General features: G+C 41.6%; 1 protein-coding gene across 1 annotated transcript; it reads left to right on the top strand.

Moving 5' to 3' along the window:
* Nucleotides 1-369: 369 nt before the first annotated feature.
* On the top strand, nucleotides 370-26,262 carry pard6a (par-6 family cell polarity regulator alpha). The gene is made up of 6 exons (XM_056282042.1): nucleotides 370-708; nucleotides 6,979-7,201; nucleotides 15,423-15,715; nucleotides 17,897-18,022; nucleotides 23,661-23,857; nucleotides 24,759-26,262. Exons 1-6 carry the CDS (start codon nucleotides 643-645, stop codon nucleotides 24,937-24,939), a joined length of 1,086 nt encoding a protein of 361 aa, XP_056138017.1. The 5' UTR covers nucleotides 370-642; the 3' UTR covers nucleotides 24,940-26,262.
* Nucleotides 26,263-26,918: the final 656 nt, after the last annotated feature.

Here is a 26,918-nt window from a genome sequence, read left to right as displayed (position 1 = left end):
ACAACTTTCCCCAACTGTTGTGTTGCTTTCCAATATGCTATGTTCAATAATGAAATTAGCACCAATATATATGTGCCTATAGGATCAGTAGGCCAGTTATTGTTATTACTATTATTATGATTAGTGTTATTTTTACTATTGTGTTATTTTATTATTATCATTATTATTATTTAGTATTATAATCAGCGCTATTAGTGTTAGTATTAGTAGCCCCGCCCCGCCCAGTCTTTCTTGTCTCATGCCTGGAAGTGGGGGTTGGGGCGGAGAGGTAGGGGGGTGTGTGTGGGGGGGGCGAGGGCGGGGGGTGAAAGGGAATGACTTCCTTACTACTGATGGAGAGATCTCATATGGTAATACTGCGCCAACCATTCAACGGCGACCTTCATTCCTTTCGTTGAATAGCTGCACCGAGCTACGCCTGTCACGAGCCCCGTCCCGCGAGTAACAACAATGTGTTAACCAGGAACCAGACGAGCGAAGGCGTCCGCATATCTGCTCTCTATTTCGTGTATTTTATTTTATTCTCATTTTGTTGTCGTTGCACCAAGGAGCCTGGGGAGGGGAAACAAACAAAAAAAGGAATTATTCTCGTGTTTGACCTCATCCGCAGTCGGGAGTGTTTAAATATCTATATGCTATAGTATGTCACGACACCAGCAAAGGACGCCGTTTAAAATCACGGACGACGTGGTGGAGGTCAAGAGCAAAGTGAGTATGATGCCCACGTTCACACAGCGTAACGCGGCCGTCTCGGCGCGGCGGTGCCGCAAACATGCGGTGAAAGACTTCGAACTGCTCGGGTCTCCAAAACAAACCAGAACCGCGCGCGCGCGCGCGCGCGTGTGTTAGTACAGCGTCGTGCCGAATTGTTACTTTGCGTAAACAGATTTGGGTAGAAGCGTGTGCGGGGCTGGCTGCCATGGCAGGTGGGATGCCCAGCCAGCCTCTCCCGCCACCGCCGGTGCCAGGCGAGGTTTGCCAGTGTGACTGTTGACGAGGAGCACAGACAATCAGAAAACGACGCTGGGAACCGAACAGGACGACCTGACAGACGTGTTTATGGAGGGGTGCTGGTGGGGACACTGCTGTCTCTGTGGCCTTCTGAATCGAAGGGCTCGGGTAGCCGGTGTATAAGCCAGGCAGACAGAGCTGACCTGTGCTACCTCTTCAACTTTGGGGCAAATATGTGTTTTGTAGTCTGCTACCATTAGTCTGCTAATGACTTTGTGATTCGATTGATTGATTAACGATTATTGATTGATTTGGAAATTTCTGATATCCCTACATATGACACACACACACACACACACGCATTTGTTTAATCTGTTTATTCCAACCGTCTTTACTTTTTATGGTGGCACCACTCTAGCCAACAGACATATCTGTGGCTAATCTGTTGATCGAAAGGATTGAAAAAAAAAACAATCAAAATTCCTTCCTCTTTTTCTTAACTTCCGTTACTCTCACGTCAACTTCCTAAACATCTCCATAATATATTTTCAATCAAGAAATACAAGGTGTATATTTCTAGAGCTCTTCTTTTACTTTCCCCTCACATTTAGAAATGATTCACCTTATTTTTTTGGTTTTTGCCCAGGAATTTGGCTTTGTTGTTGTTAAAGTCTCCACATCACCTCCAGCTCCTCGTCCATGTATGAGGAGACTACTATGTGACCAGACAGGTTCAGCACCGTGTCAGTCACAGGCGGAGCAGGCAGGGCCGCCCTCCACCCACCCATCTGCAGTTTCACTGGTGTGGATGCTGCCATGCTGGGCTGGGTATCTGCTGATCAGTAGGCTGCTCTGCTATAGCCTGACGGAAAAGTTTAATGGACATGTTGTCAATTTTCACATACAACAGTATACTGAAAAAAATGCCCACACATACTCTGTTCTAAGTGCAGCTCTGGGAAATAACAAGAAATTACTAGAATAAAAACCCCTCCATGTTGCTGAGGGAAATTAATATTGTGGTAAAGCCATAACAGGAAACAGTATCCAACTCACCAAGTGCACTTCTTTTGACGTGTGCCAGCTACTAAGACGAGTTCTGATCATGAAAACGTGAGGCTTTTTCTTTTCTGTTCTGTTTCACCCCTCACGCTTTCAATTCAATTCAAAGAACCAGTTCCTCCACATAGCACACCAATGTTAAACTTGCTCTCTCTCATCCCTCTCCCTCTTTCTGTCCGTCTATCTGTTTGTCCCTCTCTGTCATGTTCTCCGTCTTTCGGTCAGAACAATACATTTCATGTATGTGTGCATGACTGTACAGAAAACCACACACATTTGTCATTCATCTGTCTTTGGGACTACTTTACCAGCCTGTTGATGGCTGAGCTAAGTGAGTGAGACAGAAGACACAGGAAAGTGATCTCAAAGAAGCAACTGATCTCACGATTTAGCATATTGCAAGAATAAATCAATGCCAGGGTCAGACAGTTTCTCTTGACCCCAACCCCGAAAAAACTGCATGCCTGCTTCAATCACTCATAAACGTGACTACTACAATGCTTTGCTTCCAGGCCTTCCCAACAAGTCAGTGGTGCAGCCACTACAACTTAAACAGTCTCAACTGGCCCAAAGGAGAGAGCTCATATCTCTCCTGTTTTAAAATCACCTTACAAAACTCCAATCAGTTTTAGGGTTGAATTTAAGATTCCCCAATTGATTTTTAAACCCATCCCTGGTCTGGCCCCTGAATTAAAAGAGTCATGCTGTGTGAATGGAGTCTCTTTTCTGAGCTGTTCCTTGGTCCATGGCTCCACAAGTGTCTCCCGCTTGTTCTGAGGGCGGCGAAATCAGCAAAGGCTTTTACACATGCTCTTAAAACGCATGTTTTCAGCCCTGTGTTTACTTAAGGATGTCACTTAAATTTACAAAATCAAATTTTCAATTTGAAGGGTCGTAACATGTTCAGCATAATTCAGACAGACACAAAGCTAGCTCCACATGTGCACTTGCTGGTGCTCTACAGCTTCCCAATGGCACCACTCAAATCTGCCATGATGGATGTTTTGTCATTTTTAATTTCCCGAGAGCTGTTTCCTCAGGCTTCTGTTTTTGTTTTTGAGCAATCTGCATCAAGCTTGATGTGGAATAACTGTCTACTTTCATGCACTTGGTAACTATAAATCAGCCCAGTTGGATAAATCACATGGCCTGTACAAACCAGTACATTTGACAATCAAAGATTGACTCAGTTCATCTGGCTACAATGTTTATTGGCAGATACGTTTCATCACTCATCTAATCCTCATCTAATCATCATCATCACTTAGTGACCTCTTCAGTCTAAACTGACTGCAGGTATCTCCACCCTTATAAACAATACAGTGGCATCACAACTGAAACCAGCGATCGGTTTCATATGCAAATATGGGTGTGAGCATTAACTAAAGTTTCAATGGTCGTGTGTACTATTCACAGAGGATTTGGGAATGTTTGTTTGCAATCACAGCATTGTAAGATGGCAACAGATGTACTCTTAGCCCCCCACCCCCACCCCACCCTCCTCCCAGTTCAGGGATGGTCGTTCCTTCTTCACATAAATGGCCTCTTACTCCCCGTTCAAACCAGCGTTCCTCCCTATCAATGATGTGCACATCCTCATCCTTGAAAGAGTGGCCCCTGGCCTGTAGATGTGTGTAGACTGCGGGTCCTGGCCTGACGTGTTCGCTCTAACACCGGAGAGCTAACACCCATATTTGTACATGAAACTGGTCGTTGGTTTCGGTCGTTATACATCTGTCACCATCCTGCAATGCTGTGATTGCAAACATTCCCAAATCCTCTGAAAAGTACACATGGCCACTGAAACTCTACTTAATAGTTATGCAACTGTATTGTTTGTAAGGGGTGGGGGTACCTGCAGTCAGTTTAGATGAAGATTTCACTTCGTTGAGTGATGAAACGCATTTGTCAATAAACGTTGTATCCAGATGAACTGATTCAACCTTGTTTGATTTTCTTACCTGGATTATTGAGCATGCATCAGTACATTTGACAATGGGCATGTCTTAGCACAGAAATCATCACAACTAAGACCATTGAACCAGTCATGATCAAATTTGGTCAATATTTTGAGGCAAGAACTAGAAACGTGTGGTGGATATAACTGAAATAATTGCAATCAGCTAGAGGGAGACATCGAAAATCTCCAAAAGTTGTCATTTCACTTATTTGGCCATTATTCAGCGTGATTCATATAATTTATCCCCGTCTGTAAAGTTACTGAAAGTGGGTAGCATGAATACTTAAAACGAGGTGTGGCCTAGCAAACAACTGATCATAGCTCATGTTTGTTCAATTTACATGAAATTTGCTATGTTAAATGAATATATCCGACTGTGTCTTGTTGTGACAAAGGCCCATAGGAGGGCACTGCAAACACCAGAGGGGGCAGTGTGTCATGAGGCCTGTTCGGATGTCACGTGGCAGAATGCAGTGGTCATAGCTAGGCAGTGTACGTGGACATGGAGAAACTGGTTTAGTGTTATGAGATAACAATTTTAGGTGACAGTATTTGCCCTTCCATCGTGACCATTTTAATCCCCTACATGCCTAAAGCATTGCGCCTTGCTTTGGTGTGTTTAGCAAAAACAAATGTTGGGTCTTTGACTCGTCCTATAGCTGATCAAATTACAGCTGTATTGTACTGTTGTTCTGCTGCAAGCGGCTGCCAGGGGCTGGAAGATAGGGGTGCCATATAGCAGTGGCCCTTCTTCTAAACATCTTACCAACCAAGGTATAGATATGAGTTGACAAAAGTGACAAAGAGTTGTTGAGCTGAGCATCACATTTTTACAATATTCGTTATCGGCAACCTCCCTCTTAAATTATCACAGCAACATCATCACGTCTGTGAATGTTCTCATTCATCCAGGTGATGGTTATCCAAAGGAGTTGAATCAAGTGCAACTGGACTTGGTATATATCCGTGAAGATGTTTCGCCTCTTGGATGAGAGGCGAAACATCTTCACGGATATATACCAAGTCCAGTTGCACTTGATTCAACTCCTTTGGACAACATCATCACCAGAACACAACTTGTGACCTTTGAGCTTCTCCCAGTCAGCTGCTTCTTTGACACTAGGTTTAGTTTCATGTCTTGCGAAATCTGCTGGACGACTAGATACTCGCGCCATGGCCCAACTGCTCACCATCTAAGCAAGCTAATGTTCATCTTATGTAGCAACTTGTATGCAGGCAGATGAACGGGTTATGATGACATTGAGTTTGCAAGGGGAAAAGCTTGTTAACTTGTTATTATTACTGTTTCTTAGCTTGCTTGGCTCAGTAGAGTGAGAGACTATCTACACTTCTGCTAATGCTGAAAAGTAAGTTTGTTCAATTTAGATGTATAAACTGTGAGTGGCCATTTGAAGTAAAATGACATCCCTCTGCATACCCTCTAACCTAGGGAAATGCATATTTCTATAACCATCAGGAAAGCAATACCAAATTTTAAAACAAGAAGAAAAAAACAACAAAAAAACCAGCAGACCAATTTTCTAACTCTTTGTTTAGCTAGAGGCTCACCATTTTGCTATTATCAACTTATTATACCGTCCGTCATATATAAGGACCATATCGATATAACATACCAATTGCATATATCTCGAAAAGTCCTTCTAAAAAAATCTAAACCATACCACCTTTATAACCTTGTGTTGTATTAAAGTGTCGCTTGTGATTAAGCCTCCAAATGCAATGTCTGGGATATGGCAAATAAAACAGATTGTGATCCTGATAAGCTTTGAGGTGATTTTTTTAACTCTATTGCATGAACAATTAAAGAACTGATAAGAGTTCAAACTAAAAGACAAATCAGCGTGTCTATCTAAGCGCTCGCTTTATATTTGGTTTTACTGCGGGGATTTTCCTATACAGCATGCATCTTTCTTATCATCAGGAATTCTCATTTGCAGTAGGCTTGCTGAACCTCAATGGTCTGCAAGACTACAGCAAATATGGAGACTTGTTATGATTTCTTCATTGCTGCTGTCTCAGTGCTACTCTCATAGAAACAAATGTGGACTGTTACTTGTAGCGTTCTTATACAGTGTATAGGAGTGCAGGTTTGTAAATGTTTGTGTATGCATGAAAAGTACACATACCATATATATCATGATGATTTTCTGCAGTACCACAAAAGTATAATAGCTGTAGATAAACAGATTTTTCCTGTTGTATTTTGCTTCACCAGGCCCTAAGCAGGATGAGTCACGTCCCTGGACCCACAGAAGTCAAATATGTCATGCATTCATTCCTTGATAGGTCAGTTAGCTGGGCTAAAATTAATTGTTTTCTTGCTAACAAACAATATCTGACAGCCATGTCTGTCTGGTTAAGGTAGACCCACTTGCGTGTCAAAAATGTCTCCAACAGAGAATTTAACAGTCCCTGGTGGGATCAGAGATGCTGTATCGGTACAACATTACCTCCTTTCCATCCAGTTGCCCAGAGGATGACTTTTGCTCGTCTGCCGATTTTATTTTTCTCTTATTACGATCAATTTGAATATTGCATGCTTTTACATTTCTGTGGTATGTGTTGTCTTTCCTACTTGCTTCAAAACAAATTGTGCCAAGAACATTAAAGGTCAACTACTACTCCTATTACAAGCAATCTCAACTTTGAGTTTACTTAAAGCTGTTATAGTGCTGGTATATTTGACTTTCCGCTTTTCTAACTCATTGACTTTTTCCAGTTAAAGGAGGCTTTGGGTGTATCCATGGGCATCTTCAGAGTTGCCAGAGTTGTCTCGTAACTCTAAGTTGATGGTGGGTACATCCAAGGTTTGTGTTGGGAGGCTTGAAATGCTCTGAAATTCCTTGGCACACACCAACGACAATCGCTTATCAGAGAATACTAAGCTAAACTAAAAGAAATGTAGGGCAGGAATTGTGGTATGAAGCAAGTTGGGAAATCTGTTGGTGTGACTGTTTGACTGTCATTCTCTGCTGTGTCCCCAGTTTGAGGCAGAGTATCGTCGTTTTGCGTTAAAGAGAAATGGTCTCGGCAGCTTCCGGGAGTTCTACCGCCTGCTTCAGACCGTCCACTGCATCCCAGGTGTGGACGTCTTGTTAGGATACGCCGATGTCCACGGAGACCTGCTGCCCATCAACAACGATGACAACCTGCACAAGGCGGTGACCTCGGCGAATCCTCTGCTCCGCATTATCATAACCAAAAGAGGTGAGAGAGAGCCCAATAAAGAGAAGGATGGAAGGGAGGAAGGAAGGAGAAAAAGAAAAAGTGTATCTAGTGGAACAAAGGAAAGCAGTAATGATGGAGTTGGGATGAAAGGACAGAGGTAATTAATCTCTGTAGCAGAATGGAGAAGGCATGAGGGATGGGACTGATAAATGGTTGTGTTTGCCTATTATGAAAGCTGTCAATCATGCCGTTTTTCTTATTTTTTTCTAGTTTTAGTCTAATTATTTTCTCCTAACGGGAGCAGCCAAAAGTAGTAGTAGTAGTAGTAGTCTAATTATTTTTTCCAAAGGATTGAAATAGTCGATGACATTTTCTCCAAATTTCCATCCCTTGTTTTGTTTTTTACTTGACGTGAACCGCGACGTTGACCATAAAGTGAGTTTTAGACAGAGAAAGACTTCCTCCCAGTTGGATGGGCCAGATTTTTCTCTTTGCTAGTATTTAAATTATCATTTAGCATGTATCATTATTCTTTTTCTGTGATTAGTTAGCGATAACATTTAGTTCTCCCTAGAGAAGGCTACCTGATGAGTCCCAACTAGGATAGATTTAATGAATAAACTCATATATTGTCATTACTTTACGCGGGGCTCTGCTCAGGACGGTTAATGTATTGTGGGGGATTCTCACATAGCATTCCCTGTCATGTCTGTGAGGAACTGAGAAGATATTATTAAAGAAACAAGTATCCAACATATGATTAGCCAACTATTTACATATAAACATGTATTCAACATCTACACAAACATGACAAATGAGAGCTTTTTTGGTGCCAATTAAAACTACTACATTGTAGTAGTCCAATCAGGCAGTAAAACATGCGCCTATGAGTTTCTCAGTGTCTTCCGGGGAAAAGAGTAGTTTGACCTTTACAGCCTTTAAGGATGTAAACATCCTCTCAACCCCGCCACACTCTCACACAGGCACAGAATTCTGCCACGATTACAATCATCATGTTTGGTTGTAGTGCGGCTATCACAAACTAAAAAAATCTGGTCGGGTATTTTTAAAACGAACCACCACTGGAACCTGAAATAGGCCCAGGAGCACATCAAACCCTTCACGGTGCTTTTCGACATTTATTTTCTTCATGGGGGATGTCTGACTCACCACTCAACACTCTCAGCCAAACCAGTTCACATACACTGTTTAAAGAACGTACACTGCATGCTTGCCTGCTTATGTAAACAAAGGGCCAAGTTGCGTTCAGGAACTTATGAGGATCATCTAGAAATTCCAGCTAAACCTAGGTTGCTTATTTTGCTCTGTTACCTAAAACACACTTTTGAGTCATGCACTTTTTTTGTAAAATGTTTGTTGCCGAATCCAGAATGGGCCATACTGCCACTGCGAGCAGCTTTCCAGCAAAATAACACAATGTGTTCTGCCTCATTTTTTCTTGCATCACACAGTACATAATAATGTGTGGACTGTGTTGATGTCTTTCATCTGTCAGTATGAATACCTTTATTTACAAAGACATTCTAACCACTTCATTCTTACATCGCCATCTGCTGAAGTCAGTGTGGAGACTTGTTTTAGTGGCAGCCATTTCAGTCTGCCATGGTCACCAGATCCTACTCCCAACTTACAAGGCTCAAATCACACTGCTAGAAATGTATTTATGGAGAAGAGTGCGGGGGGCTTGGAGGGGCAGGGAAATGCTAAAAGACAATTATTTAATGGCAAAGGATTTCTTTTTGTATGTGGAATGAGAGCATTCCACATGTTTTCTTTCGGGAGGCGTTGAATGTCACCACTACATTCACCCTACATTAGTTGACAAGGAAACCAGCAGATGTGGGGACATTGGCTGCAGGACACTTCCGTTGATCCCATTGCCAGCACCACTTTTTGCTTGTGTTCAGGAGAGTGAAGGGTTTTGTCCGTACCCCGGGAGAAGTTTCAATATGGTGGTGGTATGTGAGAGTAGTGCATCCTGGTCACACATCTGCATATGATCAAAGAAGGTTGAATCGGTTCATCTGGACACAACTTTTATTGACAGATACGTTTCATGACTCATCTAAGTGACCTCTTCGGTCTAAACTGACTGCAGGTACCACCACCCTTATAAACAATACAGTGACATAAAGACTGAAACCAACGATCACTTTCATATGCTGTGACCATTAACTAGTTACAAAGGCCATGTGTGCTATTCACAGAGGATTAAGGAATGGTTGCAGTCACAGCATTGTAAGATGGTGATAGATGTACTCTTGAGCCCCCCCCCCCCCGGTTCAGGGATGGTCATTTCCTCTTAACATAGATGGCCTCTTTGACTCCCCGGTCAAAGCAGTATTCTTCCCTATCAAGTATGTGCACATCCTCATCCTCGAAAGAGTGAAAGAGTGGCCACTGGCCTGCAGATGCGTGTAGACTGCGCAGACCTGGCCTGACGTGTTAGCTCTTCTGTGTTGTGCCATTCTCTTGGCCAGCATCTCTTCAGTTTCCCTGATGTACAGGTCACAGCCTTTCTCTTGGCATGTAACCGCGTACACTATATTGCTCCGTTTGTGCTGGGGCACCCGATCCTTGGGGTGGACCAACTTCTGGCACAGTGTGTTTTGGGGTTTGAAAGCAACTGAGACGCGATGTTTAAAAAATACACATCTCAACCTGGATTATTGAGCATGCATGAAGACACATCCTCATGTGGCACATATGACCTTTCCATTGAACAACATTTTGCTTCAGTTCTGAAAGCAAGCAATTTCATTGCTAAATTGACTTCTAATACACTGAAATGGTTTTGAAAATTTGGAATAGCTAGTCTGCTCTATTGTTTTTAAGCAATTAGTCTTGCAAATTTTATCCTTTTTCTTTTATTGTTCCATATAAACTCTGTTACCATTCGATTCCTTTATATGAAGCTGGCAGAGGGTATAGATACTGGTATTGGTACACACACTCATACCTAGGGACAACTTAGTACGGCCCATTCACCTGACTTACATGTCTTTGGACTGTGGGAGGAAACCAGAGGCCCCGGAGGAAACTCACACAGACACGGGGAGAACATGCAAACTCCACACAGGACGACCCGGGATGACCCACCAAGGTTGGACTACCCCGGGGCTCGAACCCAGGACCTTCTTGCTGTGAGGCGACCGTGATAACCACTGCGCCACCGTGCCGCCCATTGGCATTGGTATCTTACTGAAATAAGAAAATGAACTGAGGGAGAACATCCCTCAGTAAAAAAAGACCCTATAGTTTGTCTAAATTACTAGTAATTGTGATTCCAAATTATTCCATCTTATTTAAATTGCACCTCAGTTTATATTTTTCTTCAAGGTTTGTTGTGAGACCACGCATGAACATCACGTACACCCCCTTATCTCATCTGAGGTAGGTGGTGGGCGGTGTACTAGACCAAAACATTGAAAGAACAGATTAAGTCTGCACCCTGACCGGTTCCCTTCATCATTATTTTGTTTAATCAGCGTGATGTTTCTGAACATCAAGGTGATGAAATGAAATATGACTAACTAGAGGTGAGCAATCGGTGAGTCCTCTCTTAAAGGAAATGTAACTAGTTGTCTGGTTATTATTTATTCTCGTCTAAAATTTGGATTCAAGCTCCTTCTGCATACTTTCACATTGCAAATTCTTTCACAATTAAACGGATGAGCTTTTGGTTGAGATATGGATGTCAGCTTTTTGGAATGATTTGGAAGTAACCAAGACATTTTATTATCATCCATGTCACACCAAAGCAAACATCGCTACTCCACCCCCTCTGCCGATCCGGGGAGGGCTGCAGACTACCACATGCCTCCTCCGATACACGTGGAGTCGCCAGCTGCTTCTTTTCACCTGACAGTGAGGCGTTTCACCAGGGGAACGTAGCGCGTGGGAGGATTGTCCCCCCTCCCAGACAGGCGCCCCGACCGACCGACCAACCAGAGGAGGCACAAGTGCAGCGACCAGGACACATACCCACATCCAGCTTCCCACCTGCAGACACAGCCAATTGTGTCTGTAGGGACACCCTACCAAGCCGGAGGTAACACGGGGATTTGAACCGCGATCCCCATGTTGGTAGGCAATGGAATAGACCGCCACGCCACCCAGATGCCCCCTCCAATTGCTTTCTTGACCATGGACCTGTCCTGGATGCTACAGTCTGCAAACTCAGTGACGTTATCAAGGGCATTCAAACATGCCCACCTGTTCCTGCCTTGAAAAAAAATTCCGCCAACATCTGTTGTGGGACTTGCAGACCAAGCAGACTTCCAGATGGTCTTCAGATGATTACACTCACGACACAGATTTAACATAGGAAGGGCACATCTGTCCAAGTTAGATGGCCTTGTGTTGTACTGATGTTAAATTGTTATACAGAAAAGCACAAAGAATGAAAATACAAAGAGGTTACCAGGACCTGACAGAGTGCAGAGGAAGGTCTGCGGGGGCCATACATGAGCACCGATGTCAAATCATTTGCAATATGCTTCGCATAAAGAACAAGCCTCAGCTGAAATGTAAACCATTGGTGACCACTCTCTTCTCTAAACATCTATGGCAAAATATTCCTGCTGACTTATATGAACCAGAAGTTAGAAAATATTAGATCAGATCATAGTGGATTATTTTTTCACAGATACAAAAATACAGTGGCTTGCAAAAGTATTCATACCCCTTGAACTTTTCCACATTTTGTCACGTTACGACCAAAAACATAAATATATTTTATTGGAATTTTATGTGAAAGAACAACACAAAGTGGCACACAATTGTGAAGTACAAAGAAAATTATACATGATTTTAATTTTTTTTACAAATAAAAAACTGAAAAGTGCGGCGTGCAAAAGTATTCAGCCCCCTTTTCTCTGAGTGCAACCAATTGCCTTCAGAAGTTGCCTGATGATTGCTGAATGATCGAATGTTGACCCAATGACTAAATAGAGTCAACCTGTGTGTAATCTAATCTCAGTACAAATACAGCTGTTCTGTGACGGCCTCAGAGGTTTGTTAAGAGAATATTGGGGCGCAAACAGCATCATGAAGTCCAAGGAACACACCAGACAGGTCAGGGTTAAAGTTGTGGATAAGTTTAAAGCAGGGTTAGGCTATAAAAAGATTTCCCAAGCTTTGAACATCTCACGGAGCACTGTTCAATCCATCATCCGGAAATGGAAAGAGTATGGCACAACTGCAAACCTACCAAGACACGGCCGTCCACCTAAACTTACAGGCTGAACAAGGAGAGCAGTGATCAGAGATGCAGCCAAGAGGCCCATGGTGACTCTGGACGAACTGCAGAGATCCACAGCTCAGGTGGGGGAATCTGTACACAGGACAACTATTGGTCGTGCACTGCACAAATCTGGCCTTTATGGAAGAGTGGCAAGAAGAAAGCCATTGTTAAAAGAAAACCATAAGAAGTCCCGTTTGCAGTTTGCCAGAAGCCATGTGGGGGACACAGCAAACATGTGGAAGAAGGTGCTCTGGTCAGATGAGACCAAAATTGAACTTTTTGGCCTAAATGCAAAACGCTATGTGTGGCGGAAAACTAACACTGCACATCACTCTGAACACACCATCCCCACTGTCAAACATGGTGGTGGCAGCATCATGCTCTGGGGGTGCTTCTCTTCAGCAGGGACAGGGAAGATGGTCAGAGTTGATGGGAAGATGGATGGAGCCAAATACAGGGCAATCTTGGAAGAAAACCTGTTGGAGTCTGCAAAAGCCTTGAGACTGGGGCGGAGGTTCACCTTCCAGCAGGACAACGACCCTAAACATAAAGCCAGGGCTACAATGGAATGGTTTAAAACAAAACATATTCATGTGTTAGAATGGCCCAGTCCAAGTCCAGACCTAAATCCAATTGAGAATCCGTGGCAAGATCTGAAAACTGCCGTTCACAAAGGCTCTCCATCTAATCTGACTGAGCTTGAGCTGTTTGCAAAGAATGGGCAAAAATTTCAGTCTCTAGATGTGCAAAGCTGGTAGAGACATACCCCAAAAGACTTGCAGTTGTAATTGCAGCAAAAGGCGGTTCCACAAAGTATTGACTCTGGGGGGCTGAATACTTTTGCACACCGCACTTTTCAGTTTTTTATTTGTAAAATTTTTTTTAAATCATGTATCATTTTCTTTGTACTTCACAATTGTGTGCCACTTTGTGTTGGTCTTTCACATAAAATTCCAATAAAATATATTTATGTTTGTGGTCGAAACGTGACAAAATGTGGAAAAGTTCAAGGGGTATGAATACTTTTGCAATCCACTGTAGCTTGCCTTCCTACAACAAAAAGCCATCAAGTCATTTCCGGACTGGAGCATGTTTGTGAGATTGATAATACTCCTACAACTTAACAATGTCATGCCGTTCACATCTGCTGAGCTCCAAAATGTCTGCCAGATAAGATTTCCATCACACAACTTATTATATGGCCCACTAGCAAAATAAGGAGGCATTACTTAAATGGCTAACATTTAGAGAAAGAAATGTATCACTTACTGAAGTTGCATGAATAAGTGTATTTTCCATTATACAGTTTAAGTGTCCATCCATCCATCCATCCCTTATTCAAACCGCTCATCCTGCTCTCAGGGTCACGGGGATGCTGGAGCCTATCCCAGCAGTCATTAGGCGGCAGGCGGGGAGACACCCTAGACAGGCCGCCAGGCCATCGCAGGGCCAAAAACGGCCAGTTTAAGTGTGTGAGGCTAAATTGCCTTGTTAAATATCTGTCTTTGCAAATTGAATGTTAGACAATTATGTGATGCCTTCTTACACACTGTCGCATTGCTTGTATTTCTTCCTCCCTTTTGAATAAACAGGGTGGCAATTGATGCAGAGCAAAATGTGATGTGATTGGTTGAAATGAATATCCCTTGAAAAAAAACAGACTTTTGAATTTGTCTTAAAAATCTATAGACAACTGTGAACTGATCTTTATGGGATTTGTCGTTGATGAATGCAGATTCAAAACTTCAAATATGATATAAGTATATCATTTGTTCAATATCATAAACTTAGAAAAATATTTGAGGAATTGCTGTCCTCATGTAAGAATTTATAAGTATTCATTTGTGTCTAGAAGACATTTGTGATTCAACGTACTCGTTTGTATGGCTTTGATGAACGTGTAAGTCATGTTCTCTGCATTTAATTTTTCTGCATTTATTAATTTTGAGACAAGTCTTACGCCATACTATAGTCTCTATCTCGGAAGAGTTGCACCCAGCTCAGAAACGTCGGGCTGAGCTGGATGACCATCTGATGCTCCAGGTTCACATAATCAGCATCACTAGAACAGCTTTTTATCACCTCAACAATATCTCTAAAGTCAGACATTTTCTATCTTAGACTCAGAATTACTTAAAGGGACATTTCACTGATGGCTTTGTGCATGTGCAAACAATACCGATGAGTGTTGTAGTCGATTGAAGCAATAAATTCTTCATTGCATACTAAATTGACAGAGAAATTGGTGTTGTCCTGCTCAGTGTTTCCTACAGGGCCTACAGGTACCAGAATTCATTGCACATAAGGCTGTGTATCATCGTCCGTAAAATCCTCTGCACTAGTGTTGTGGGATGTTGTTTCCACCTTCAGAAACATAGCTGAGTCTATTGAACAGTGTGTTTAGAGTAAATTAGAGTATTAGAAACCCTGCTAGGCTGTCTTTAGTTTTTCCAGCCGCCAAGTGATGTATCGTGACGTGGCGGCCAGAGAAAAACTCAATTTCACCATCACTCCAGAGATGTATCAGGAACAACTGCAGCTTGTCACAGATAGACAAGAGATAAGGTTAAAAATCAGTGAATTTCCCCTTTAAGCACACCTTCATTTCAAGCTAATTGGTCTAATGCCATGCACTTTGTTCTAGCCTTTCAAAACAACCCATCAAACAGTTCGAACGTATTCACAATGCAGCAGCTTGTGTTTTATCTGAAACTTTCAAATTCGATCATATAAAGGTCTCCACTAGTTACTCGTTAGGTTTAGAGTAGAGTTCAAGATTTTACATATATCTACAAAGCTGTTAAATTGGCCTGGCATCACAGAGCATCACTTACATGCTAACTACTTATGAGCTTCTCGGACCTCTCAGTTCATCAGACACCGGTCAACCCTGATCTGTGAGATCAATAATGTACAATTTAAAATTAATTTCAATCTGCATTGAGGAATTATTTTAAGAGCATCAGAATGAAAATGATCAACATTTCTTTCCAGAGGATGAGCCTGCGATCTTTGCCACCAATTCCCTCCAGAGGCGTAAGAAGGGGTTGGGCTTGACTGGCCTCCGAGGCACAACCGGCTCGAGCTCCACTAACCAGAAAAACAGACCGGGCCTTCTGATTAGCTTGCCCCAGGACTTCAGACAGATTTCATCTATCATCGATGTTGACATCTTGCCAGAGACGCACCGACGGGTACGACTCCACAAACATGGTACCAACAAACCCCTGGGTTTCTACATCCGTGACGGAGTGAGCGTACGTGTGACCCCACAGGGCGTAGAAAAGGTAAGGGAAGGCGAAGACAGTCATCAAAAGTAGCGATTCTTTTGGGGGGGGGGGTGTCAAGCCGTAGGGGGCAAAACTTTGTTTTTCTCTTGATTGTAAATTTTGATTTATTGCGGTCAATTTTGATTTACAGGTGGTCAATTTTGATTTACAGACAATAAATGTGGTCAACATACATGATGCCAATCAGCCAAATACTGGCACAATAACTCAAAGACTCAGAATCATGTTTATTGGCCATGTAGGTTTGCACTACATAGAATTTGACTCCGGTTTCGTGGCTCTGTGTACGGTTTTTTTTTTTATTCCCCCCCCCCTTTTCTCCCCAATTGTATCCGGCCAATTACTCCACTCTTCCAAGCCATTTGGGTCTCTGCTCCACCCCCTCTGCTGATCCGGGGAGGGCTGCAGACTACCACATGTCTCCTCCGATACATATGGAGTCGCCAGCCACTTCTTTTCACCTGACAGTGAGGAGTTTCACCAGGGGGACATAGCGTGTGGGAGGATCACCAGGACATATACCCACATCCGGCTTCCCACCCGCAGACACAGCCACTTGTGTGGCGATCCCCATGTTGGTAGGCAACGGAATAGACTGCTACGCTACCCGGACGCCCCTCTCTAAGTGTACTTAACATAGAATAACAACACAACAATCCAGATATATATACAAGGATTGATTTATACAGGTGAAATAAGAGGTGATAAGGTGCAATGGTACAGAGACTATATCAGAGATGCTGAAATAAATGTTAGCAGGTTACTTACATACATGCCGGAGGAAGTCCCACTTAAAAGATCACATCCATCACACTAGTTGTCCAGTTGATAAAAAACTATAGGCAGCTTGATGTACACAACTTTGGCGCGGGGGCCGCTCATGGTTTTTTACATTATTAGGGTTAAAAAACAGCTTTAGGTTTTGGCTGACAAACTGTCAATGTCAGTTTAAAGCAGGGATAGGCAACATGCTCCAGAAAGGTCCGGTGTGGGTGCAGGTCTTTGGTCCAACCAAGGAGTTACACACCTGAGTCTACAAATCAAGGTCCTTAGCAAAGACTACTGGTTGACTAATAGAATCAGGTGTGTAACTGCTTGGTTGGAACAAAGACCTGCACCCACACCGGACCTTTCTGGACCATGTTGCCTATCCCTGATTTAAAGGAAACGTAGGTACTGCTAATATCTAAATACCCATGAACAGATGCAAATAAGGACCACCAAGAATTGCTCTTAAAATTGTGGGTGATGTGTCACATGCACTTTAGGATGAGTTAGTACAGGGGCTCATAGGGCTCCAGCCCATTAGCTCCTCATTGGCAGTATCTTTAATTGAATGTATGTCCCATTCCAGTCAGTCACTTTCCACAAAATGTTATATGAGCTAATAGAGCAATTATTTGTCAGAATATGTGTTTATCGTTCAATCTATCCATCTTCAATCAACTCATCTGTTTCTGTAGAATTGGCTGATGTGTGACCGGTCTTTCTGCCATCTGTTATCTCAGCACTAATTGTCATTACATTATAGAGCCTGGAGCCCTTTAAGTGCCACTTGCAGCATTAGTTTATTTTAAGTGACTGGTTTGATCAACACAAATTTGATTTGTGCAAAAAAACCTACTCTCACAGGCTTTAAATTGAGCCTTTTATTTTTGCAATTACCATTGTCCTTCACATGAAGCCCCGTACGTAGATTAAAGATTAATTTTCCACCATAAAGATTTGGTCTTATTTTCTGAAGATCAGTCAAACAAAAAAATGCTATACCTATATATGCTATATCTTCCTTCATATTCTCAATTCCCCTGCTTTTCTTTTTTTACATCTCGTTTATCTTCATTTTCTTCACCTTGACAAGAAATTAAATTACTAAACATCAATGATTGAGATCAAATGTTTATTTTGAAAACGGTTTCCTTTTTATGGATTCTTACCTGGATTATTGATGCATGCTCAATAATCCAGGTAAGAAAATCAAAGAAGGTTGAATCGGTTCATCTGGATACAACAGCTGGATGCAACGTTGTATACAGATGACCTGATTCAACTTTCTTCGTTTCCTTTTTATTTTTGATTAGAAATTTACAAAAAAAAAAAAAAACTGCTGAGGTTCTCAATACTCTTTTCAGAGAAATGTGCCTTTAACTACCACCTCGTTTCATCCCCCTCCTCCAGGTCCCCGGGGTGTTCATATCTCGTCTGGTACACGGTGGGCTGGCTGAGAGCACTGGGCTGCTGGGGGTTAATGATGAGATCCTGGAAGTCAATGGCATTGACGTGGCTGGAAAATCTCTGGATCAGGTGAATGCTGAAAATCATTTCATGGAAGTAACATTCTGTTTAGTCAGCTTCTGGACTAGAAAGACTAATGAAAGACAGATTGCCTGAAGTTTAGTAATACTGGCAAACGTAACAGTCTCAATCCACATGTAGCTATGACTCTCAGGACAATGAGCTAAAATCTATCTTCAGTGTAACATGGGGTTTTCATCAAATGAGTTATTTAAGGTAAACAGATTGTCAGGAGCAGAAATTAAGGGCAGATTACATTCCTTTTCATAATCTCTTGCTGAAGGGCAGAAGTTTTGAGGAGGTCACACCCCACCACATTCTGTCAAAACCCAAATTCAAAAGGTCACCTATGCAGCAATTGTTCAGAAAAATCCACCTTTATGTTGAGAAGAGGAGGAGCGTAGTTATACTTCAGCTGACCTTTATCCACATCAGGTGATTTGACGATCCCAATACAACGCAACAAATTTAATATTCATCTTGAGAGTCATTCAGTGATTTTTTTCCCCTTTTCTTGGTCTCAGTTTTGATTATCACACTGCTGATATGCATTATTGCTGCCGCAGAGTCTCTCCGTCATCCTGACACCTAAACTGCTCTTTGCAGCACCCCACCTATTGCTTCCTCTGCAGTGGAGCATAACAGAGCCCCACTACACTGGCACTCACATTAAAGGCACAGTATGTAACTTTATCTGTTTAAAAAAACCCAAAAAAAAACAATAAAATAAAAATAACAGCCACAGGAATTGTGTGAATATGTTAATCAAAGTATTGCTTTTCCAGAAACTAAAATGTGTATTACCAATCTATTTTTATGTTTTAGGGAATTTGACGGCCCTACAGATTCGGTTATATTTTAGTCTGAAGTCAAACACAGCAGAAGGTCCCATGTGGGTCCCATGTGGTACAGCCCTGGCAGCCAAGTAAATTTGCATCCATCGAAAATTAGGAAGTTTAATTTCACTGCTAAGGTGTACATTCCCGGTGCTGTGTTTAAATTCAGACCAAAAGATAACAGATTTGTTAAGACATAAATTATATATGTATATTGAGCACTCAGCACCATTGACGGTTTCGAGAAAAAAAACCTTTTATATATATATATATATATATATATATAATCCAGTTAGTCAAGTAAATTCTCTATGAGACAGTACAAGCCTCGAGGAAGGACATACCATCTGCTGCATTGTCATGCACATCACATGCACATTGACCAAAGGGGAAGAGAGATGTGCAACGTAAAAAAACCGTTAGCGATCACGTTTTTGAATTTTAAATCGCAACTCCATTCGTGATCACGTGCTTTTGAAATTTTTGTACGTTACACATCTCCCTTCCCCATAGGTCAATGTGCACGTGATGTGCATGACGACACAGTAGATATGTCCTTCCTCGAATGGTTTCATTGACAGCTGATGATTGCTTATAGCATGAAACAGTCTTGTACTGTCTCATAGAGAATTTACTTGACTAACTGGATTATTGTGCTCCTTATTTGTTGAGCACTATCCCTACTGTTGAGTGTTTCTTTTAACGAAAGTTTTATATATATAGCGTATAGTGTTTTTTTTTCCAGAAACCATCAATGGTGTTGAGAAAAGTGCTCAACAAATGAGGTGCAAAATAATAAGATAGATGTAGGGGGAAAAAAACTTTAATTCATAGCAGTACAAGCCTGTTTCGTGCATCATGCACTCATCACCTGGCAAGTTGGCCATCAGTAGCCAGCTTGGCAGCTGATATTCCACTGATATTCTGCTGATATTCTTAATATTCCATTCCTCATTTGTTGAGCACTTTTAAACGCTACTGATGGTTTCGGGAAAGAAAAGAAAAAGATATATATATACAACTTTGTTAAAAGAAACACTCAATGGTAGGGAAAGTGCTCAACAAATAAGGAGCAAAATAATCCAGTGAGTCAAGTAAATTCTTTATGAGACAGTACAAGCCTGTTTCATACCATAATGATGATTGCTTATGGCATGAAACAGGCTTGTACTGTCTCATAAAGAATTTACTTGACTCACTGGATTACATATATATATTAGAAGAACCCCGCTACAATGTAGCGGTTTGGTTATCCACCCGTCTAAATCTCCCTCCTCTTCATCCTGCCAGCTAACCGCCTTCCCCCTGCCTCTAAACCCCCCCCCCACTCCAACTCCCTCCCCCCAAATGCTCAGAATCATCTGAAATGCCGAGAAAAGTGGTTTACCTCCCCCCCACTCCAACTCGCTCCCCCAAATGCTCAGAATCATCTGAAATGCCGAGAAAAGTGGTTTTTAGCCATTTTTAGAAAATGCATATTTTGCATAATTATGAATAATTACTATAATTACTTTAATTTTCTGATATTTTTCTGGTCCTCTCTGGAACAATACCTACCACCTCCCAAAAAAATTAAGATCATAAGTGCATTTTTGCAAAAATGCATATTTTGCATAATGCCAAAACATTTCTAAGTCCCAGAAATTTTTTTTTATATACAGTGCATCCGGAAAGTATTCACACCCCTTCACTTTCCCCACATTTTGTTATGCTACAGCCTTATTCCAAAATGGATTAAATTCCTTTTTTTTCTCATCAATCTACAAGCAATACCCCATAATGACATAGTGAAAAAGGTTTTGTAGAAATTTTTGTAAATTTATTAAAAATAAAAAACTGAAATATTGCATATACATAAGTATTCACACCCTTTGCTATGACACTCAAAATTGAGCTCAGGTTCATCCTGTTTCCACTGATCCTCCTTGAGATGTTTCTACATCTTGATTGGAGTCCACATGTAGTAAATTCAATTGATTGGACATGATTTGGCAAGGCACACACCTGTCTACATAAGGTCCCACTGTTGACAGTGCATGTCAGAGCAGAAACCAAGCCATGAAGTCAAAGGAATTGTCTGTGGACCTCCGAGACAGGATTGTATCGAGGCACAGACCTGGGGAAGGGTACAAAAAAATGTCTACAGCTTTGAAGGTCCCGAAGAGGCCAGTGGTCTCCATCATTCGTAAATGGAAGAAGTTTGGATCCACCAGGACTCTTCCTAGAGCTGGCCGCCCTGCCAAACTGAGCAATCGGGGGAGAAGGGCCTTGGTCAGGGAGGTGAACAAGAACCCGATGGTCACTCTGACAGAGCTCCAGCGTTTCTCTGTGGAGATGGGAGAACCTTCCAGAAGGTCAACCATCTCTGCAGCACTCCACCAATCAGGCCTCTATGGTAGAGTGGCCAGACAGAAGCCTCTGCTCAGTAAAAGGCAGATGACAGCCCGCTTGGAGTTTGCCAGAAAGCACCTAAAGGACTCTCAGACCATGAGAAACAAGATTCTCTCATCTGATGAAACCAAGATTGAACTCTTTGGCCTGAATGCCACATGTCACGTCTGGAGAGAAAAAGGCACCTCTCATCACCTTGCTAATACCATCCCTACAGCGAAGCATGGTGGGGGCAGCATCATGCTTTGGGGATGTTCTTCAGCAGCAGGAACTGGGAGACTAGTCAGGATCGAGGGAAAGATGAATGGAGCAAAGTACAGAGAGATCCTTGATGAAAACCTGCTCCAGAGCGCTCAGGACCTCAGACTGGGGTGAAGGTTTACTTTTCAACACGACAACGACCCTAAGGACACAGCCAAGACAATGAAGGAGTGGCTTCGGGACAAGTCTGTGAATGTCCTTGAGTGGCCCAGCCAGAGCCCAGACTTGAACCCCATTGAACATCTCTGGAAAGACCTGAAAATAGCTGTGCAGCGACGCTCCCCATCTAACCTTACAGAGCTCGAGAGGATCTGCAGAGAAGAATGGGAGAAATACCCCAAATATAGGTGTACCAAGCTTGTAGCTTCACACCCAAGAAGACTTGAGGCTGTAATCGCTGCCACGGGTGCCTCAATCAAGTGCTGAGTAAAGGATGTGAATACTTATGTACATGCAATATTTCAGTTTTTTATTTTTAATAAATTTGCAAAAAATTCTACAAAACCTTTTTCACTTTGTCATTATGGGGTATTGTGTGTAGATTGATGAGAAAAAAAGGAATTTAATCCATTTTGGAATAAGGCTGTAACATAACAAAATGTGGGGAAAGTGAAGGGGTGTGAATACTTTCCGGATGCACTGTAGGTGAAAAAATCAAAGATGCTCAGAATCATCTGAAATGCCGAGAAAAGTTGTTTTTAGCCATTTTTAGAAAAATGCATATTTTACATTTTTATGCATAATTATGCATAATTTTAATTTTCTGGGCTTTTTCCCTTACTCTCTGGAACAATACCTACCACCTCCAAAAAGAATTAGGATCATAAGTGCTTTAGTTTTTGGTCCCGCTATCTACACTAACTAACACACACACACACACTAACACCACACACACACACACATTACGAAAATATATGAGTGACTTAGAAGAACCCCGCTACAATGTAGCGGTTTGGTTATCCACCCGTCTAAATCTCCCTCCTCTTCATCCTGCCAGCTAACCGCCTTCCCCCTGCCCCTAAACCCCCCCCCACTCCAACTCCCTCCCCCCAAATGCCGAAATCATCTGAAATGCCGAGAAAAGTGGTTTTTAGACAGTTTTAGAAAATGCATATTTTGCATAATTATTATAATTATATTTTCATTTTCTGCTATTTTTCTGGTCCTCACTGGAACAATACCTACCACCTCCCAAAAAAATTAGGATCATAAGTGCATTTTTGCAAAAATGCATATATTTTACATAATGCCAAAACATTTCTAAGTCCCAGAATTTTTTTTTTATATAGGTGAAAAAAATCAAAGATGCTCAGAATCATCTGAAATGCCGAGAAAATTGGTTTTTAGCCATTTTTAGAAAAATCCATATTCTGCATATTTATGCATAATTTTTAATTTTCTGGTATTTTTCCCTTACTCTCTGAGACAATATCTACCACCTCCAAAAATAATTAGGATCATAAGTGCTTTAGTTTTCGGCCCCGCTATCTACACTAACTAACACACACACACACTAACACCACACACATTACGAAAATATATGAGTAGATATATATTGGGGGGAGCATGTATGTAAATATGCTTTGATAAGCATATTTACATAATTCCTGTGGATGTGTTATTTCTATCTAATTGTTTAAGTAGATCAACTTACACATTGCATCTTTAACCTACTCAAAATCACACATATTCTCCAGGACCATTGGACCCACCAGCCCCAGTCTGTCAAGGCCTCAGCTCCAGTGTCTTCACATGCAAAGCACTCACCATAGCAAACATTCCTGGACCCTTAATCACCATTTTAACCTCCTGCCATCTGGCTGTGGATACGAATACCTGACCTGTAACATGAACTGTTTATGTAGGAGCTTAATTTCCTCTGCCATCACGTCCATCAGCACTTTTTGCTCACACCTGTACATTACAAGTATTGTGAATGTCTATTGGTTTATGGGTTCAACAGGTTATGTCCCCATGTAATGTACAGGCTGTGAACAAATTTTCTCTTAAAGGACAGTAAGACATAGCCTGTCTTAATTCAGTCAATCTGTCTATATATCTGATGAATAAAGCCATTTTGAACAAATTTTCAATCATGAATTTAATTTCATTCTCCTAATGTTAATATCCTCTTTTCGACGGTCCGTCCATCATTTCAGGTGACAGACATGATGGTGGCTAACAGTCACAACCTTATCATCACAGTGAAACCAGCCAACCAGAGGAATAACGTGACGCATCATAGGAGTAAGACGTCGGTCTACAATGCCTCTATGGGCTCAGTTGGGAGCACAGGCCCTGTCTCATCACATGAGTCACCATGCCATGCATCTCAGAGCACCATCACTAGTGCAAGGTAAGTGAAGAGAAAGGAAGCCATATCTTAAATACTCTTAATTTGGATGAAGGGATGGATAAAAGATAAAAGTTAGAAAGGAGCGTTGTGTTTCCTGGAGATTATATTACATTACAGTCATTTAGCCGATGCTTTTATCCAAAGCAACTTACAATAAGTGCATTTAACGTAGGAAATCAGGATTGGCAGAAGGGGTGGAGCAGAGATTGGGACAGAGATGATCTGCAACTGCCAGTGAAAATGAATGCATTTTTAGGGTGTCCAGGTGGAAAGGGTCTATTCCGTTGCCTACCAACACGGGGATTACCAGTTCGAATCCCCGTGTTACCTCCAGCTTGGTCGGGCGTCCCTACAGACACAATTGGTCATGTCTGCAGGTGGGAAGCCAGATGTGGATGTGTGTCCTGGTCGCTGCACTAGTGCCTCCTCTGGTCAGTTGGGGCACCTGTTCAGGGGGGAGGGGGAACTGGGGGGAATAGCATGATCCTCCCATGCGCTACGTCCCCCTGGCAAAACTCCTCACTGTCGGGTGAAAAGAAGCGGCTGGCGACTCCACATGTATCAGAGGAGGCATGTGGTAGTCTGCAGCCCTCCCCAGATCGGCAGAAGGGGTGGAGCAGAGATCGGGACAGCTTGGAAGAGCGGGGTAATTGGCCAGATACAGTTAGGGAGAAAAATTAATTTAAAAAAAAAATGAATGCATTTTTCAAATATCATTTGTAACATTGTTTTTCTTAGACAGCCACAACTCAATATCTATATCTGTGAAGGAAAATTCTTTCTTGCAATATGACCCCCTTTCAATTATTTGGGAGGTACATCCTGTTCTTTTACTACCAAGCCTGTGCAACGTTTTTAGATGTACTTCTTAATATCACCCTGTCCTTTGTCACTATCGCAGTAACAGTCTCATGGAGGGCAACAGTGAGGATGAAGATGATGACAGTGACTTCATCATCGAAAATGACAGCCTGATGCCTTACGTTTCCGACAGCGTAACCAATGGCAACAACTGCAATTACAACAGAGACTTTTCAAGCAACATGCAGCATGGCTCAATAGCGACCGTCCCTACAGAGTGAGTCTATGTCCAACAGGCTTAGAGAGAACGATGGCTTAATGGCCGTGTTTAGTCTTAATGGGAGCCCCCCCCCACACATGACCAGCAGCAGCTCAGAGAGCGTGGATGGGTTCCATACCGTCACATCTGCTGTAACCATTACAACTGCTGTACTCACAACCACGGACAGAAATGCGTGGTTCCATAATACTTTAAAAGAACTTTTACCATTTACTACTATCTTTTCTCCCATTATGAGACTAGATCATGCATTTTTTGTTTGTTTGTTTGTTTTGTTTTTTTTTACTTTCTTTTCAAGAGTAGGATACAAAAGAGAGGGTTTTGGCTTGGATTTGGTCCAGGGCAGACAGGGATATGAATGGCCTCAAGGGCTCCAATGCCTCTGACCACAATTAATTTATTGGATTTGACTTTCTTCCCTGTCATAAATATAGCTTCATTGTTGGAACAATTTATAGTGATGGGGATATATTTTAAAGCCTTTGATGATGGACATTGGAACATAAGATGTCATAATGCTGTGATGCACTTGAGTCTTTATTATGACCCTGTAATACCTGCTTTTAAAGTGTCTTCGCATGAAACCTGGTGATGAAAATGGAAAGTATATGGGAAGGTGGGTAAACAGATAGACTTTTGACATAGACAATATTTCACAGCTAGGTCGCACATGGCATGTGTATTATATGCTATTTTGTTAAATAACAAAGATTGAATCATCATTTGTACATGCCTCAGCTGTTATGAAGTGCTTGTTCAGAAATATAAGTGCCATTTAAAGTAACATTTATGTATAGTGTGTATTCTCACATGTTTGGGTTTCTGCCAGAAATATATTTTGGAAGAACTAGATTGAAAAGAAATTTTAAAACGTGATAATCTTGTTATGTGGGACTCAAACTGGGAAATGTAATCTCTCATGCTCATTAAAATGTGATTGTACATAATCAAATACCTGACACAGACACACAGCTGTGTATTGCATTGAGACTAATGGCTTCCTCCATTATTGCCTCACAGTCGAATCTTTCAGATAGATACTATGTTTTATTGTATCATCACTCTGTTTCTTGCTCCCTCTTTTACCTACAATTTTGATTTAGAGAAAAAATAACTTTCAACCTAACAATTTTTAAACTACTTGACGAAATAAACAAATCTAAACAAACATAAAGCTAGTTACAAGATCAATACCATATTGGTTTCAAATTCAAACAGTTGAACATTGTTGAATATTACACAATAGCATCTGACAGATAATCACAAACTCTGGTCAAATCCTCTAGTTTCGTGAAGACCCTTAATGGGCCTGTATGGTCACAGCTTTTTCACAACAAAAAAATAAATATTTGTGCTGGAATTTTCTAATTATATGATTGTGGATGACTTTTGGACATTTCTGCAAACCTAATATATTTTTTTATTATTATTATTTCAAATTTGTCAGAGAAGATTTGATTTAAAAGTTTCTTAACCCATCTTTCTTACCTCAACCCAGTAACACCAGCTGTCAGATATCTGGGTTTAAAATCTACTCCAATAGTTTTACACTGATAGCAGAAAGTGTATTTGGCGTGGCTAGAATCATTCTTCCCCTTTGGGTCAGTGGTGAGCAGTGAAGCAAATCATGCTCCAAACACCACAAAAGCGTGGTTTTGTGAAACAACCTTGGCATTTTATTGTGATGGCTTTTCAACAACGCCTGTCATTTTCCCTTTGTGAAGGTCGGGATTGAGTTTTGGGTGAGCGGCAGCATAAGAGATAGTGAAACAGCGACAGTTGGGGTATAAAATGCAGGGTCTCAATGTGATGGGAAACATGGGCACCATTTTCATATCAAAAGAATTTTTGTGATTTTCTTAACTAAACACAACAAGTCTCCTTCATAGTTTTAAGTTTTATTTTTAACATTTAAAGTTTTATCATAAATGGTAAATGGACTGTAGGACTTGTATTGGTTGGCTAGACGGACCAAGCTGG

This window comes from Lampris incognitus, chromosome 6, assembly GCF_029633865.1.
Source record: "Lampris incognitus isolate fLamInc1 chromosome 6, fLamInc1.hap2, whole genome shotgun sequence".
Classification (NCBI taxonomy): domain Eukaryota; kingdom Metazoa; phylum Chordata; class Actinopteri; order Lampriformes; family Lampridae; genus Lampris; species Lampris incognitus.
The sequence above is the reverse complement of the archived record's forward strand: the minus strand, read 5'-3'. Positions and strand labels throughout refer to the sequence as shown.

Coding starts and splice junctions, on each gene's coding strand:
- pard6a (XM_056282042.1), top strand. CDS start 643: ATGTCACGACACCAGCAAAGGACGCCGTTTAAAATCACGGACGACGTG. Junction 709..6,978: donor TGGTGGAGGTCAAGAGCAAA/GTGAGTATGATG, acceptor CTGTGTCCCCAG/TTTGAGGCAGAGTATCGTCG. Junction 18,023..23,660: donor CTGGAAAATCTCTGGATCAG/GTGAATGCTGAA, acceptor CCATCATTTCAG/GTGACAGACATGATGGTGGC.